The 16,068-nt window shown below is 27.2% G+C and overlaps 2 protein-coding genes across 3 annotated transcripts; both read right to left on the reverse strand.

The window, feature by feature from the left end:
- Window positions 1-528: 528 nt before the first annotated feature.
- Window positions 529-7,062, reverse strand: PEK (pancreatic eIF-2alpha kinase). Its single transcript, XM_089219147.1, has 15 exons — window positions 6,835-7,062; window positions 6,644-6,770; window positions 6,293-6,443; window positions 6,035-6,218; window positions 4,987-5,158; window positions 4,797-4,925; window positions 4,393-4,507; window positions 3,855-3,953; window positions 3,530-3,798; window positions 3,187-3,446; window positions 2,622-2,771; window positions 1,968-2,478; window positions 1,268-1,441; window positions 1,046-1,210; window positions 529-979 (listed from the first exon to the last, which is right to left on the reverse strand). Exons 1-15 carry the CDS (start codon window positions 6,951-6,953, stop codon window positions 797-799), a joined length of 2,808 nt encoding a protein of 935 aa, XP_089075273.1. The 5' UTR covers window positions 6,954-7,062; the 3' UTR covers window positions 529-796.
- A 4,247-nt stretch (window positions 7,063-11,309) lies between these two features.
- On the reverse strand, window positions 11,310-14,881 carry Brf (Brf RNA polymerase III subunit). Of its 2 annotated transcripts, none has more exons than XM_015509375.2 (3): window positions 14,506-14,881; window positions 12,933-13,597; window positions 11,310-12,441 (listed from the first exon to the last, which is right to left on the reverse strand). In XM_015509375.2, the coding sequence occupies exons 2-3, from the start codon at window positions 13,579-13,581 to the stop codon at window positions 11,615-11,617; spliced, it is 1,476 nt and encodes a 491-aa protein (XP_015364861.1). In that variant the 5' UTR covers window positions 13,582-13,597; window positions 14,506-14,881; the 3' UTR covers window positions 11,310-11,614. The 2 variants fall into 2 exon arrangements, with proteins under 2 accessions (XP_015364861.1, XP_015364862.1); XM_015509376.2 differs by having other exon boundaries at window positions 14,534-14,880.
- Window positions 14,882-16,068: the final 1,187 nt, after the last annotated feature.

The raw sequence follows: 16,068 nt of genomic DNA on the forward strand, positions 1-16,068 counted from the left end.
TATTAATTCTTTTTTTTTTTTTTGGCTGACTGGTATAATTCCTGGTGAGCATTGAGTGATAATAGTGCATTAGAATGGTAAGATAGACGGTTAATAGTTATTGAAACATTTGTAATAGAATTTAGATAAGTAATGTATAATACTTAATTTTATTAAATTTGTTTAAAGGGAGTCATTAAATGCAAATAAAAGAATTTGTAAGATGGTAGGAGTTAGTTATTGCATCTTCAACTGTAGGTAAGATATAATTTAATAAGAATTTTTAAAATAATAATGAGAACATTTGAAGGAGATTAGCCTGTATGAGGAAAGATAGTTTAAGGTTTAAGATTAAGAAAATGATATAATATCTACATAAAATAGGGAAATAAGATATTTAGATAATTAAGTTGAATTTTTGAGTAAGGAACATTTTAGTTTTTTTTACTAGGTATGTTTAATTAATTAGGAGTGATTAGGCCAAAATCTGTGGATATTTTAGGGAAAATGTACAACCAACGCTAGTTTTATTAATATTTAATACTAAAATAAAAATAACTTTTAAATTTATATTACAATCATAATATAAGTAACAAATAATAGGTATTTTATCAATGATTAATTTAAGTCATTTTTTAGATTATTAACATATTTTTACAGTCTTAATTAATTAATAGTAATTAATAAAAATTAAATTTAAAGTATATTTGTTTAAAAATAAATAGTTTAGGTAACTAACATAATATATTATTCATTTTTAAGTTAATAAATGAAAAAAATATTTTACCAAAATAAATTATAAAACACATATCTTGTATTAGTTTTTTGACACTTTTATACTACTACTTTTTCTGTTATGTAATTCAAACTCATAATTGCTATCAATTAATGAAGAATCTAAATTTGAATCAGGGAAACTCAATGGTAGTCTAGATCTAATACCAAATGTAGTCGGGCGTAATGTTGGATCTGGTGATAACATTAAACACAACAAATCATACTAAAAAAAAAAATTGTGATAAACATTTTATAATTAACATATATTTTTTTAAATATATTTACTTACTTCATTTTTAAAATTTTTCAAAAAATGAGAAGGAAAAATATAATTTCTAAGTTGAGTTAATGTTTGGTACCTTTCCATTTCAGTAGTAAAAGGATTGAGCAATTCAAAGAATATAACTCCAAGGGAGTATATATCAACTTTATAATTATATGGCTTTCCAGATATCTGTAATATATTTTTATAAATTATTAGGTATCGTTAAATTACTTTTACATTATTTACCTGTTCTGGACTCATATACAATTGGGTACCAACTCGATCAGTGTGTTGTTCATTTAACCATTTTTTTTTATTATTGTGTATAGTAATCCCTTCATCAGATTCTATCATTTCTGTAACTAAACCGAAATCACCTATTTTGATTTGGCCATCTAATGAAAAGAATATATTTGAAGGCTAAAATAAAATAAATTATACTAAATTATTAAATTAATAATCATATTATAATACAATATAGGCTTAAGTTTATGGTTTAAAATAGAAATAAAATTTTGATAACCATGCCTAAATAAATTATTTTTAGTTATTCATCAGAATTATTGATCTATAAAAATGTCTAAAACATGAAGTCTCAGATAATGTAGATACAATTTCAAAATAAATATAAATATAACAATTTTAACACAATATGATGATTACTTACATAAGTTAAAATTAATTTAATAGGTAAATTAATTTGCATTGATTAAATTAAAAAACTTAAAAAAATTTTAAACTTTTAAAAAATTAATTGCTGAATAATAAAATATTACATCAGAAAAATTACTAAATAAATAAATAAATAAATTTTAAATTGTATACAATTTTCTGTTTCATATAAAATTATAGTCTTATTTGATAGTAAATACCAAAAGATACTAAATACTATAAATTAAACAAAATGTTATAGCTAATAACTAAAATAATCAATAATTTTTCATACTTTTAAATCCCTATGTATTAATCCTTGCAAATGAACATATTCAACAGCTTGTATAATTTGGCTAAAAATATTTAAAATATACTTCATATTTCGATTTTTAGTATTATCTTTTAACCATTCTCTTAAACTATTTTTATGACAGAGTTGCATTTGTATATATAAGTAATGTCTAGTTGCCTTTCGATCACTGTGAGCATTACTTGTTGTATCACACTCTGATTTATACCTCCGCCGTTTACTACCCTTAGTTAAGTTATCTGAACTCATGTCTAATATGCAATCTTCATTAGTGTCTGTTATTTTATTGTCAAAAACAATAAAAGATGAATCACTTTTATCATTATATGATCGTAATGCATGAGGGTTATTTAAAATGTCAGATAATTCTTCACTGCTTTCTGGAAGCATTATCATTGTTGACAAACTTTTTGCTCGAACATGATGTTTGTTTTGACAAAGATTAGTAACTTGTTTTTCACTAGTTGTTATTTTGCTACTCGTGTCCATATCACTAGAAAACAAACAATATTATAGTACAAGTAAACATAGTATGATTATGTCAATTTCAAACAATTTAACTAATCTTAAGTATAAGACTAGGCTATTTATATACTCTGTTCAAAATATGAAATAATTAATTTTATTTTTATTTACCCAGAATTTTGCAACCAATCATCATCGTGTTTTTCTTGCCAACCCCTTGGAGGTTCTTCAAGCCAAGTATTGAAATACCGTACAATATGTTGATGATCTAACTTTGCTAATGCTTTTACTTCACGAAGTACACGATTCCGAGATTCTTCTCTAATATAAATAAATAAAATTATAAACATAGTTTCTGCACTCACGGTACCTATTAAGTATTTTTTATTAATTACTAAAAGGTTATTTTGATAAACTACCATATAGATCAGGGGCCAGCAACCTTTTTGATGTAAAGGGCCAAAAAAATATATATACAATTTTTTGTGGACCACAATTTGAAAATATCTTATTTTATTTTAAGCAAAATGTTCAGTCCTATCAAATTTAGTTTATTTAAGTTCATAACAGTATGGTCTATCGACTTAACAATATATCTAAACAAACAATATTTTAGTTTGCAGTATTCATTTTTTATAAAAATTTTAAATTTGACTCGTAGGCCACAAACTGATACATAGGACTGCCAACTCCTGATGTAGTTTATTGATTATAATAATCTGTACTTTTATCTTACTGTGATGGTAAAGGTATCCTTTTAATAGCATAGTGGCAGTCATCAATTTTATTTCGAGCCTCAAATACAATCCCAAAACCTCCTTTTCCTAAGCAATGGATCGGTTCAAAATCTTGTAAATATCGTGATTTAAACTCTACTATTGGTTGCAATTGTTTTTGGACAATACTGTCTAATGAAATTTCAACACCAGAGTCTTTACAACAATCTTTATTGCTTTCAATTAGTTCAACAATTTTTTCAACACCTTCATTTTTTTCCTGATAGTAGAAATTACACAATTATTTATTTTGTAAATAAAAAAGCTTGGTATGTATTTTTGCTAAATAATGCTCAAACTTACCGAACGATTGTAAATAAAAGTAATTATTCGTGCTAAACGAGACGGGATGAAGATATTTATCAAAATGGCAGTTATAACACTTATAAATAATACTTCTTTCCACCAATACCATAACGAAACAATAATTATTTCAACTGGCATTTCAAGTTCTTCTTCATATTGAATAATACTTTTGTGATTGTTTTCATTTTCACGATTAAAACTTTTATACTTATTTTCATTTGTTAATCTTTTTGGTTTTTGTGGGCCGTTAAGATAAAAACCATTACCTAAAAAAAAAAAAAAATTGAATTTATGAAATGTATTCAGAATTTAAATATATTACCATTGATGTACTCTGATGCATATAGTACTGATATAGCTGTAATCTTAGATACGTCATCAGTAGTTTGTACAGCTGAAGGATTTTTCGAAATTAATTGACCTTTAAAGTAATAACAATTAAACAATTAGCTAGAATTTTCCTTCTAAAAAAAGTTATAACTACTTTAACTATCTGGCATAATCAGTGATTTCATTTGCATTTTAATATTTCAATATTTACAACAGGAATATTTATTATTTGTAACATTTTCAAATTGCTATCAATTTTTACAATGATTGATACTTATTAAAAATATTATTGTTATTTTAAAACAAGGTATTATTTATTGCTTGTCCAGTTAAAATTTGAAAATTTAGATCAATGTAACTGTTATATTGTAACAAATAGTTATTATTTTAGATGCCAAATTTGAAAAGAATAAAATTAATGAAATTTATATACATCAATGCATTAAAAAATATACAAAATCAAAAATCAATTTTTTAATTTAATACATTTTAGAATACACTCGTTAAGTTATTTTAATTTTAAAACTTACTAGAAATTGGTTTCCAAGGAATCCTAGATTTATTCATTTCATCCTCTCCAATTAATGATTGTTGATATGAAGTTGGGTTAATTGTAAAAATTTTATCATTTTCTTGAATATACAGCTATATAGAGTTAATTAATTAACATGTAATAATTAAGTAATATTATTAGTCATATTACTATACTAATTTTAAATTACACAATAGTTTTGTAAAATTGTATAATTGAAATCTAATGAACCAAAAGTGAATCATAAGTTGTATCTTGTTTTTGATGTTTAAAAAATGTTTAAACATACATACATACATTAAATATACATTATCATTTAATATACATATTATGTACAACTCAATTTTAGTACCTAATAATTAATAAAATTATAGTCAGTTAAATTTATATAAATGTTTTTACTTGTTTTTTATGCATCCCAAGATAAATTAAAGGATCTATAGAATTTACATTGTGATCTTGTTTAAATAAATCAATTGATTCGATTTTTCCATGTTCAAATTTCCAAACATTTACAATGGGGGACTTTGACTAAAAATTAAATTTTAAATTTGCATAAATTTATAAAAATTTATAAAAAATAAATAAATACTTTATGAGTCCAAACAATTTCTTGAGGCTGGTCAAACGCTACTGCTGTTACAACTCCTTTAGGAATATTTATTTTGAAATCAAGTTTGATACTAGGATTTGTGGTATGACAATTATTATTATTTAAATCCATAATTACTTTTATGTCATGTAACCCAACACTAAAATTCCACCTAAAACATTTAAAAATACAATTGTACTACAATAGACTATAAATGAAAAATATTAGAAATGTCATACAAGTGGTACGAAACATGAATCTCGAGTAGAAGAAATGGCTATTATATAGTATTCAATCTACCAACAAATGCGCTCTACCAGTCACTATAGGATGTAGTCTACCTGCAGCTGGTCAGTTTTTACACAAGCATAAGATTCTTTTTGATAGTTACGGTTTTGTCGTAGAAAGGCAGGATAAGGAAACTTTGCAAGAAATCATTAAAACTGAAATGATTGTATTATACACTTTGATGGATGGTCTACTTATAATGGGATCACTCAATCTGGTTAAATGCATTGTGTTTACCACAGTCAAAATTTGTTGATTCAGTTACAAAAGCACAGACTCAATAGATCAAAAGTGTATGCAGATCAATATGTTTCAAATTAGTTAAAAATAAGGGTGGTACATGTTCTGACCAAGGTAAAAAACATTAAGTTACGTATAAGTTATAAACTATTATAGTATAATCTAATAAATGTATAAATATAATAAATTTCAAGTATATAAGTATACATATTGTATTATTGTAAAAACATTTTCTTTTCTTTTAATATGCAGCAAGTATAATGTTGGGTAGTGAAAATCTAAAAATATTTTCTACCTAAATGATTTAAAAATATTTTGATACCACTTAATCTATGAGTAATTATAATTGTATCGGAAAAGAAAATGTGTGTTCTATAACAAATTTATTAAGCATTTTAAGCACAAACATTATTAATAAGCAAGATCCAGTAAAATTTAAATTAAAGAGAAGATAAATATTACACTGTGATTCAGAAAATTGTAAGTTAATTATAAGTTAAAACTATAACTAAAACTCTACCTTTCTATTCCAGTAAGAATGTCTGATGCTCGGATAGTTTGTGTTTGTCTCTGTAAAATCAAAATATTTCCTCTTATGTTCGTAAAACTATTACTTGGAATATTAATACACTGATCCATATCACATTTATATAATAATTGACCAGTACTCATATCAACACCATATGTTCGACTTATCTTCCCACCTTTAATAATAAATAAAAATGTCTAGTTAAATTAATTGTTTAATCACTAAACATATTTAAAAAAAAAAACATACCAGACATTGATAAACCATCATAGTATGGAAAATATGACTTTAATAAAGAATCAACTGTAAATGGTAGACGATCAAGATTTTCACCATCAAATATATACAAACCACCACTCAACGATGGAATCATCCGAACCCAATGGCCATTATTTGATAACTTCAAAAAAAACGATTTTAAATTAATAAATAATATACTCAGGCGTTAATAATTTTCATTTTTTTAGTAGGAATTATATCAATCTACAGCGTAGTGCGGCACACTATTGAACTGTTCACTATCTAATACCGCATATGTTTTTACACACATAATAAATCATTTTAGCTTGTTTATTAATCCATTCTCCTTTTTTTTTTTACCTCTGGTTGGCCAATATTAGAAGATAACAATGCTCCTGGCTCAGTTGACAATTCCCAAGCTTCAGTTCCTCCGTCAGCAGTATTTATTGCTTTAAGTTTTCCATCTAATGTACTTATGAATATAAATCTGTCATGCATATAATATTTATATAATTATAAAATTATCAACACTGTCTTCATTATTTACTCACTGTTTATTGACTTCATGATTTCCTTGGCAAACTGATTTGTCACAGTGGACAAATACAGTTTGAACTACAAAAACTATGAACACTACTTTTAATACATTTTTTATTATGATTAAATTCATTATTTACGGAATTCGTTAAAAACTTCAAGAGACATACTTAAAATAATTATAAAACTTAATTATAAATACAGCATTCACAAAAGTACCAGAGTACCAGATACAAATATTATTGATAACAATAGTAATAATAATAACAAAACAAATAATAAATATTATTTTTTATCAAGAAAATAACATAATAACCATAGACCTAAAACCACGAAATTTATTCTGTACCTACCCAACCTAAACTAATATAATAGCTTATGGATATTTGATAATAACTTTTTATTTAAAAAAAAAGGTAGGTAGTTAAAAATATAACAGATTTACAATTATCGAGAAAAAGAGTAATAATAATATCTCTATCGTAGACATATAATATTTGTGTCTATGAATTATGATAGGTACATTGATACCTGCTGTCCTACTCTAATACGTTTGTGCCATAAGCTATTGATTATTAGCATAGTATTATTTATTATTATAAATGGCATCTTTTATGTACCTGACTAGGCTTGGAAAATTCATGCAAATGACTTAACGAAATATCGACAAAAATTAATATTTTTATGAAGCTGATGAGACCTGTTGCTTCTGGCCATCACAAATTGTATTTTACGTGTTTTTGATTTAGCGGTGGGCGATTGCAGTACAAATTTCAAAAACAATACTTGGAAAATCATCATGAATTCATGAATTAATCTCATTGCCTGAGATTCTGATTTTTACTACACTCTTGAGTTATAGTAGTTATAGTGGTATATAATAATTTAAATACATTTTACTGTTCTGACTTCTGAGTTAAAATAATTTACTGTGGTATAAATCACATTTGTGTGTGTTGACGTGAATATTGAGTGTTTTTGAAAAGGAGCTATTTTTTCAAAGTAAGTGTACTAAATATTACATATCTTCAAGTTTCAATTTCATGCTTGACAATTTTGTCATTTAGAAATAATAATGAATTTATTTAACTATTTATTTAATTTCAATAAATGATTTAAACGCAAGATTGAACAACGAAATAAAAATATTTTTGCGCATCTTAACCATACGAACCACATTGAATTACCAATTTTCCTTATGTTGCTGATGTAATTTTTCTCTCAAAAAATCTCTTTAGAAATAATGATCCTGTCCTCTAGAATCAGTAGCGAGCCCAGCTCCAAAAAATATTCAAAATGTGGGTGTAGTATGGTGGGAGGGGGAATAACTAATAATAAATTGTAATTAATTATGTTAATGAAAATATTATAATAATAAAGATATAAATAATGAAATTTATCAGGCCCGTATACAGGGGGGGGGATTTAGGGGTTTAACCCCCCCAGAATTTTTTTAAGTATTTATATATTTATAATATGTTAAGTATCGCAATCTTGTCGGAAGACGGACTTAAAATATTTTACCCTTCCCCTCCCATCGAAAATTGATCCTGAATACATGCTTGGAAGTTGGAATTTTCAATTTATAAATTTTCAAGACTCTAGAGGATATATATATTGTTAACCTTTTCTTCAGTACACGCCATCCACTGTGTATTATTAACCAAATTTGATTATCTATCCTTATATATAAAATAAAATGAAAAATCTAAGTTCAATTTGGGCTGTTAAGCCTTCCGCTTATAAAAAAAAATCAAACTTCAAAATCTAATGACCACCCGGGATTTTTAGCAATATATCCTTGCCACACATACACAAACACGTGTTATAACTCAACCCTACCCACTTAAAAGCCTATAAACAAATATACAAAAATAACCCCTACCGTACTACCCCACACCCAATGGCCTATGTTGCCGCGGGTTCTCCTTACAAAAAAAAAAAAAAAATAGTCAAGACTAGAAGATATATATATTGTTAACCTTTTCTTCTGTACACGCCATCCACTGTGTATTATTAACCAAATTTGATTATTATTTCATTATTTAATAAAGGCAAATGTTCTAAAGCTTACAGGCTTACAGTGAACTCAGTTCTTCAAAATTATGATTCCAATAAGATTAATAATATTATGTATGTATTTAAAAGTTTAAAAAATTAATGTTAAACTTTTTTTACAAATTAGGTATTTTATCGGTATCTACCATTATATATAAAATACAATGAAAAATCTAAGTTCAATTTGGGCTGTTAATTCTTCCGCTTGGGTAATAAAAAAAAAAAATCAAACTTCAAAATCTAACAATTCTACGAGACTTGGAGTTTTTCATTTAAACTTGAAAGTAATTTATGTTAATGTAATCGTAAAACACCCTTTCTCATAAATAGGTATCAGGTCCAGGGTCTAAGGGGAATAAGAGAGACAGCCTTTTTTAAATGTTTAACATAAACATAAATTATACTTTTAATAATTAGATAATGTATGTTAGAAAATCATCAGCTATATCGCCAGGATAAAATCATTTGACTGCCACTGAGATCAGGAAGTAGATAAGCGAATGTGTTATAAGTAAGGCGGTACTCAAATTTAAAATATAATTTTCAATTTTTATGAACTAGCGAAATATATATTTAGAAAATCGACTCCCTCTTCCAAATTTAAGTATTAAGAGTAGTCAATGATATTATGTAATACAATACAAGAACAAAATCGTTGATTTAAAAAAAAAATACCAGAAAACTAATTAATAGGTATAAAGTAATACAGTATTAGTATCATTAATTACAATAATAGCTGCAAGGTCATTTATGTATTCAAAAATAAAAGTTTTATTCAAAAACCTCAGCCTATTTATAAAAAAATTATTTTTTGTACTTACGTTTACGAAAATATGTTTCCATAGTTAGAAAATACTATTACCAATATTTAAGATAAAAAAAACATTCATACTTGACCATACTCTATAACATTCAAGCCAATAGTCAGGATGAATATCGAGGCCTCAACACTATTGTAGGTTTCTAATTCTATCACACATTTGACATTTGAACATTTCTCTGTATATTATGATTTCATTATCAGTAACTTGGAATATCGAATATTATGATTTCTTAGATACTAAAAAGTGAAAAACTTTTACTTATAGAAATAAAAATATAATTCCCAATAATTATTATTTATTCTATTACAGTAAAACTTACAAACAATACATTTTCATTTAGCCGCAAAATTTTAGCGAGATATTGTTTGTGAACCAAATTAATTAATTTCTGTTAATTTCTCTGTAATACAAAATGTTGTTTTGTTACTCACGTCATTTCAATAATATGAAAGTTTCACTGTGTATGCATTCAAATAATAAATTAATTGTATAAAATATAATTTATATAAGTCTAGTACAGAGATTAATTTTCCTACTGGAAAAGATGCTGTCATGCTGATGAAGAAAATCGTGGCATTTTTACTGACCCAAAAGGTAATGAGACTCAAAAACAACATACATCACATTAATTAAAAACCGATTGTGATTTTTTTCATTAGTAATATTTTTATATTTAATATGACAAGGTTAGAATAAAGAATTTATATTAGTGTATTAGGTTTAATAAAATTAGTTATAAATAAGTATTTTTCTGTCCTGTCTTCTATGGTATTCACAGCAGCTGAATTAAGTTAAAAAATGGGCACTGTGGAACAAAGTTTGGGAACAGCTGAGTTCTAGCCTAAGCTAAAAAAAAGGTTGGAAATAAGTGACTGTAGTGTAAAAAATATTATAAATCACTACTATAGAATACTTTTATCTGCACAGCTGATTTGTATTATCTATGATTCTGTACTGTCTAGTGTCAAGACTGAAAGCCAAAGATAGCATGATATTAATAATACAGTATGTTCATAACATTTTGACTACAGATCCTTTGACAAGCATGTGGAATCTAGTTTAAAAAAAGTTCAGGTTAGAAGTTTTTGTCTATGGGGAAGATTAAATATCATTAAATATATAGTATATTCATTATAGTAGTTATTAAGTAATTTTAGGTACCAAAAAATAATGAAATAATACAGTACATACCTTATAAAATTAAAAACAAATTAATCACATCTTTATAATATTTCGACTTACTGATGTTAAAAAAACTATAAACTATTACACTTTTTACGCTCGTATTTTATACCTACATAAAAAACTTATAAATCTAGTTAACGTTTTCCATGGTAACAGTTTGTACAATCTTTTTTTCTGCTAATTGATATTTGATTCTCCTACAGCATCTAAACATTCTAAGCCTATTCAGCTTCATCCGTAGAAACTTTCACTTTTATTTTCCTAATTTATTTCCAATAGATCTACTTTTTGTAAGTGGACATTTTCCATGGTTATTTTTACCTCAACTCAGGAATGGGACAAAAGAAAAATGTTAATTAGGTCTTATTTAGTCTTGTATACAGTAAATATAATAAAAAATATCATGAATAATATAAACTCAATTAAAACAAATAAATTTAATAAAGTAAAACAAATTGAGTTTGTAACAAATAGAATGTAATTAGACGAAAAGCTTTTTTTTTAAATAAATGCTTGTTGTAAAGAAAATATTAGAGTTTGTGATACTATTAAGTGCAGTATTAACTCATCTAGTTCTTTTCGGTTTTAAAGTACATTATTTTAAAACAATATCATAAATAAATATATACATTCTTAAAAAATTATATGTACATGCCTAATTTATAAAGGAACTAAATAATATAACAAATTTTAATTTATAAGTTATATTACTATAAAATAAATCAAGTTATAGTCCAGGTAAAGATGAGGAATCAGAATTAACAAAACTGTCAAGATTGTCAAGTATATCATAGTTAATTTTTGATGATAATTTTTTCTTTTTCAATACTCGTTCCACAGCTTCAGCTGCCGTCTTTGCTGGTGTTCGTAATGCATTTTTGGCTTTTTTTTCTTTAGCTTTGATAACTTTTGGGTTTTTAGCTCTTTCTTCCCTACTCAATTGCATCTTTCTGAAAGCAGTACCATGCATTTTCATCCACATATTTCTTTTGATTTGATGGCTTTCTTTAGACAGAATATAAGAATCTATTTCATCTTCATCTATTACAACATCACACAATGAATCCTCTTCGTCATCTTCTTCATAAGATCGTTTACTTTCAGATAAGCCCATAATTTCTAAGGAAGGCCCTACACTGACAGGTTTGCAACTGCTTCCAGGTTCAGGGGATGCTGCTGCTGCAATTTCAACTAAGTTGACACCTAAGACTGAAGTATTTTTTTTCTTACTTAGTTCTTTTTCAATCGCAGTTTTTACTTCATCAATCACTTTTTCACTATCATTAGCTTCAAAAAATTTGTCTATGCGCTCTTTGTCTCTAGCACGGGCAACTCGATAGGATGGAGGATCGTGGGTTTCCTCCAAGTCAACAGTCATAAACTCTTCAATTGACAACATACTAGAAGGTGTATCTTTAAATTCCAGTAACCGTTTCTTCAGAGTGGCATGGTGACAGTGAACAACTTTAATAATGTCATCAGTTGTACGATTAAAATCGTGCATACGCCCCGAAATCAATAAAGCTGCACCACATAAACTTGACGGTCTTCTACCTAAAATATGAGACAAAAAATTAGAGATAATTTTAACGTAAATTGAATTACATTCTCTTCCTCATAAGCTGTTATTCATATTTATGCATAATTAAATAATTTTTACAGTAAATAATGTGTTTAGTAATAACAGAAACAATTTGACTTCAACTAATATAACTATGGATTAGCATTCTATTTTATTATTTAAAGTCTGATAATAGATATCTATCTCTGGTTATTATGAAATCTAATTAATATTTGATTTCATCTCAACTCTCAATATTGGTGTAAGAAAAGAATTATCAAAATATATAAAATCTAATTATGAATTGATTAAGTATTAAACATAATATTAACTATGTAAGTTCATGATTCTAATCGAAACATTTACAACTAACACTACGATTATGATAACTCTGCAAAGGATGTCATGGCATACCTCCTGAACACACCTATGATGCAGTAAAATTAATGATATAATGATCAATAGGCTTTATTAATAAATTTACCTGTATGAATTGAGTCTCTCATCATTCTTTGCAGTAATCGCATTGCTGTCGTATACACAATATGGGTTTTATCACCAAAATCCAGAGAATTAACGAAACGCATAAGGAAAATACTGGGATCAAGACTAGGCACTGTTAGAGTCAATGTTTGCATCATTCTCAGGTATGTCTTTCCTAGCTCAAATGCATTAACTTCACTAGCATCAGCTACATCTAATAGCATGTGCATAGTGCCTTCCATACGGCATGCTATGTAAACAGATGCTGCATAAATTAAGGCATTCTTTCTGCCTCGAGTGAAGTGTCTTTTCAATGCCATATTGTAATAAACGCAAGCGTTTTCCAAAGTTTGAGGACTAAGGTTGAGACTGTTGCTTAATACTTGTATACCACGCCTAGCTTTGGCTTGAGTCATTTCTCGAGATGGTTGCTTCATGCCATGGTGGAAAGCACTGCCAAAGTTATGGAAATTAGCAGCTTGAGAATCAGATGATAAAAACTGTCCAACAGCACGCGATCCATGATCAGTTTCTTCAAATTGGACTTCAGAGACAATATGAGATTCATCCATGACTCCACCACAATCCATGCATACTGTTGGTCCATCGCTGGAATCGAGGTTCAGAGAACCACAATCTGAACACTTCATGACTGCTGTTATAAACCTAATTATTCAAAAATAAAAATATTAATTATTGGTAAACAAAAAAATGTATTTAAAACGAACATAACTAAAACAGAATGACATAATGTAAATTATTAAATGTATATACATATTAATTTTCAAAAAATTATAAACCAGGTAAGAGTATGTGGTTTCATATTTCAAAGAAAACATAACTGATATAGATATACATTTCTCATGGAAAACAAAAATGCCAACTAGCAAAATTGAAAATATGTAGTTCAATATTTGGAACAAAAATTAATGTGTGGAGTAGGTATAGAAAAAAAATCAAAACCAATCTCATAAAGTACCAGAACAATATACCAGAATATTTGGAGATAGGAAGTTCGTTAATAACAGTGATGAAGTCTGTACTTCTAAATGTCGTTTTATATCAATGTCAATGTTAGTTGTCAGGTGAGGTAGTGTACAAATGTGAGTAAACAGTAAACACAAGTGAGACTGGTTGATGGAAGTATAAATGTTCTATGGAATCAATTCATTTAAAGAGCAACCCCTAAGCGTAATAGGTAACACATCATAATTAAGTGTAATGTATCATTGTATTCATGTCCAAATCAATGTACAAGGACTATTAGACTACAATATAATATCATTGATCGCTGCATAAAACAATACCAAACTCTCATATGGCCAAACATGCCCCACTGTTTAAAATTGATGAAAATTTACAATTCAACATTCTAACCATCTGGAACTGGAGTGGGAATTGGAAATAAAATAAAAAATAATAGTGTCTACTTCAACTGACAGATATTTAATTATTGTACTTTCGGTGGTGAATGGTCCAAGTGTTTCAAAAGTGTACTGACCACCTGGAGTCGAATCACATGGAATTGGTTAGTGTCGAAAATAGGTTAACACTTGGCAAAAAAAATAGCTTACTTTATAGTAATTAGTTAAGTAGTTTCACCTTTCAAGTTCGATACTTCGTAGTTTATATTTCTACCACATTACATCTACATACACTAAACGACTGTCACAGTGCCACGGCTACCAGAGATAAAGAATAAGAATAATCAAACTTGTCCAGTGGAGTACTGGTTGCTGAAGTGCTGAACTGACGAGTGACGAGTGACGAGCGCTGACGTGCAGAGTGCTGAACTTTAGTCTTTACTGCTGACTGTCTCGGTGTTTATGAACAGTGTAGGGCCGCAGGCACGGGACACGGGTATGTTGGTATGCTGACTAGACAGTCAGTGACTATGCTGAGCATAGAAAAGAGATTATGCTGAGTATGCTGACAAAATATAGATCACGCGTAATCGGACGATCCCGGTAACCATTCTGATAAGAATTGATACCAGGTCTGGGTCATTCAGATCCAGAGACAAAATGATACTGAGTCATATACTAATACCACAGAATAGATGAAAGCAGAATGGACACTCTCGGTTTTGGCTGATAACAAGCTTAAGTCGCTCAGTGTTGCCACGTAAGAAAAAAATATTTTATTTTTATATTTAGGTTGGTTTTACAATGATTGATAAAAGGAAATAAGCTTTTGACATAGCTGAAAAATTTTCACTGGTTCATAATTTTAATAAAAAAAAGAAAAACGAAAGAATAATTTATAATAATGATGAATCAGGTTTTACTACTGTAAAAAAAAAATTCAAAAAGTGATCTCTTTAAAATGTAAACAAGTGGAGAAAGAGGAGTTAATACTAACACTGTTTGCTATCTGGTTTCTATATGCCACCAATGATTATATTTTAAATAAGTTAAGTTTGGACTTTTAATTTTCTAACAATATTTAATTAATAATATTGTGATATTAATTCATGTTAGATTGGTCTTTTATATAAGTGATGACGTGATGTTATGTTTTGTATCGGAAAAAATGTTAAGTTCAACAATTAAGTGCATTTTTATTTTCTTATAAATTTGTTTTAAGCAAGGCCTGTTAGTATTGATTACAAATTTTGATAACTTTGGTAAATTAGTACCTACTCTTTTATTTGATTGTTTTTTTTTTTTATAAAATGTTATATTTTAAAATAAGTTAAGTTTGGACTTTTAATTTGTTAACAGTATTTAATTAATAATGATGTGATATTAATTTATTTACAGTAATGTTCCTATTGGTTTGTTGACAGAAAAAAAAATTTTAATAAATTTGAATGAAGTTATTATTTTGATTGTTTTTATAAAAGGTACATGTAGTCTATTTTAAGATACCGGTTGCTTGTATTGGACCACTTAAAACATTTTTCTTAAGTTATAATATTTCAGAGTAAACATTATACATTTTAAAGAAATGATCTGTGAAATTGTAGCTTAGAAGTCTAGATATATTTGTAAATTGTAATACAGTTTCATGAAAATCTAACAAAAAAATTAGCAGAAAAACTACAAAATGTCATAAATGGTTCAAATTAGGTGGCTCTCCTCTATATATATACACGCTATAGAGTATTATTTGTTGTAGTTAATGGTTTATTTAAA

Source organism: Diuraphis noxia, unplaced genomic scaffold (genome assembly GCF_037042655.1).
Source record: "Diuraphis noxia isolate RWA-SAM2 unplaced genomic scaffold, SU_Dnox_SAM2 contig0002, whole genome shotgun sequence".
Taxonomy (NCBI): Eukaryota; Metazoa; Arthropoda; class Insecta; order Hemiptera; family Aphididae; genus Diuraphis; species Diuraphis noxia.

Bases quoted from the DNA above. Each gene is read 5' to 3' on its own strand.
- PEK (XM_089219147.1), bottom strand. From the start codon at position 6,953: ATGAATTTAATCATAATAAAAAATGTATTAAAAGTAGTGTTCATAGTT. The intron at 6,444-6,643 runs GTAAAAAAAAAA...TTTTTTTTGAAG, and splicing joins CTAATATTGGCCAACCAGAG to TTATCAAATAATGGCCATTG. The intron at 6,219-6,292 runs GTATGTTTTTTT...TTATTATTAAAG, and splicing joins TGATGGTTTATCAATGTCTG to GTGGGAAGATAAGTCGAACA.
- Brf (XM_015509375.2), bottom strand. From the start codon at position 13,581: ATGAAGTGTTCAGATTGTGGTTCTCTGAACCTCGATTCCAGCGATGGA. The intron at 12,442-12,932 runs GTAAATTTATTA...CTCATATTTTAG, and splicing joins GAGAGACTCAATTCATACAG to GTAGAAGACCGTCAAGTTTA.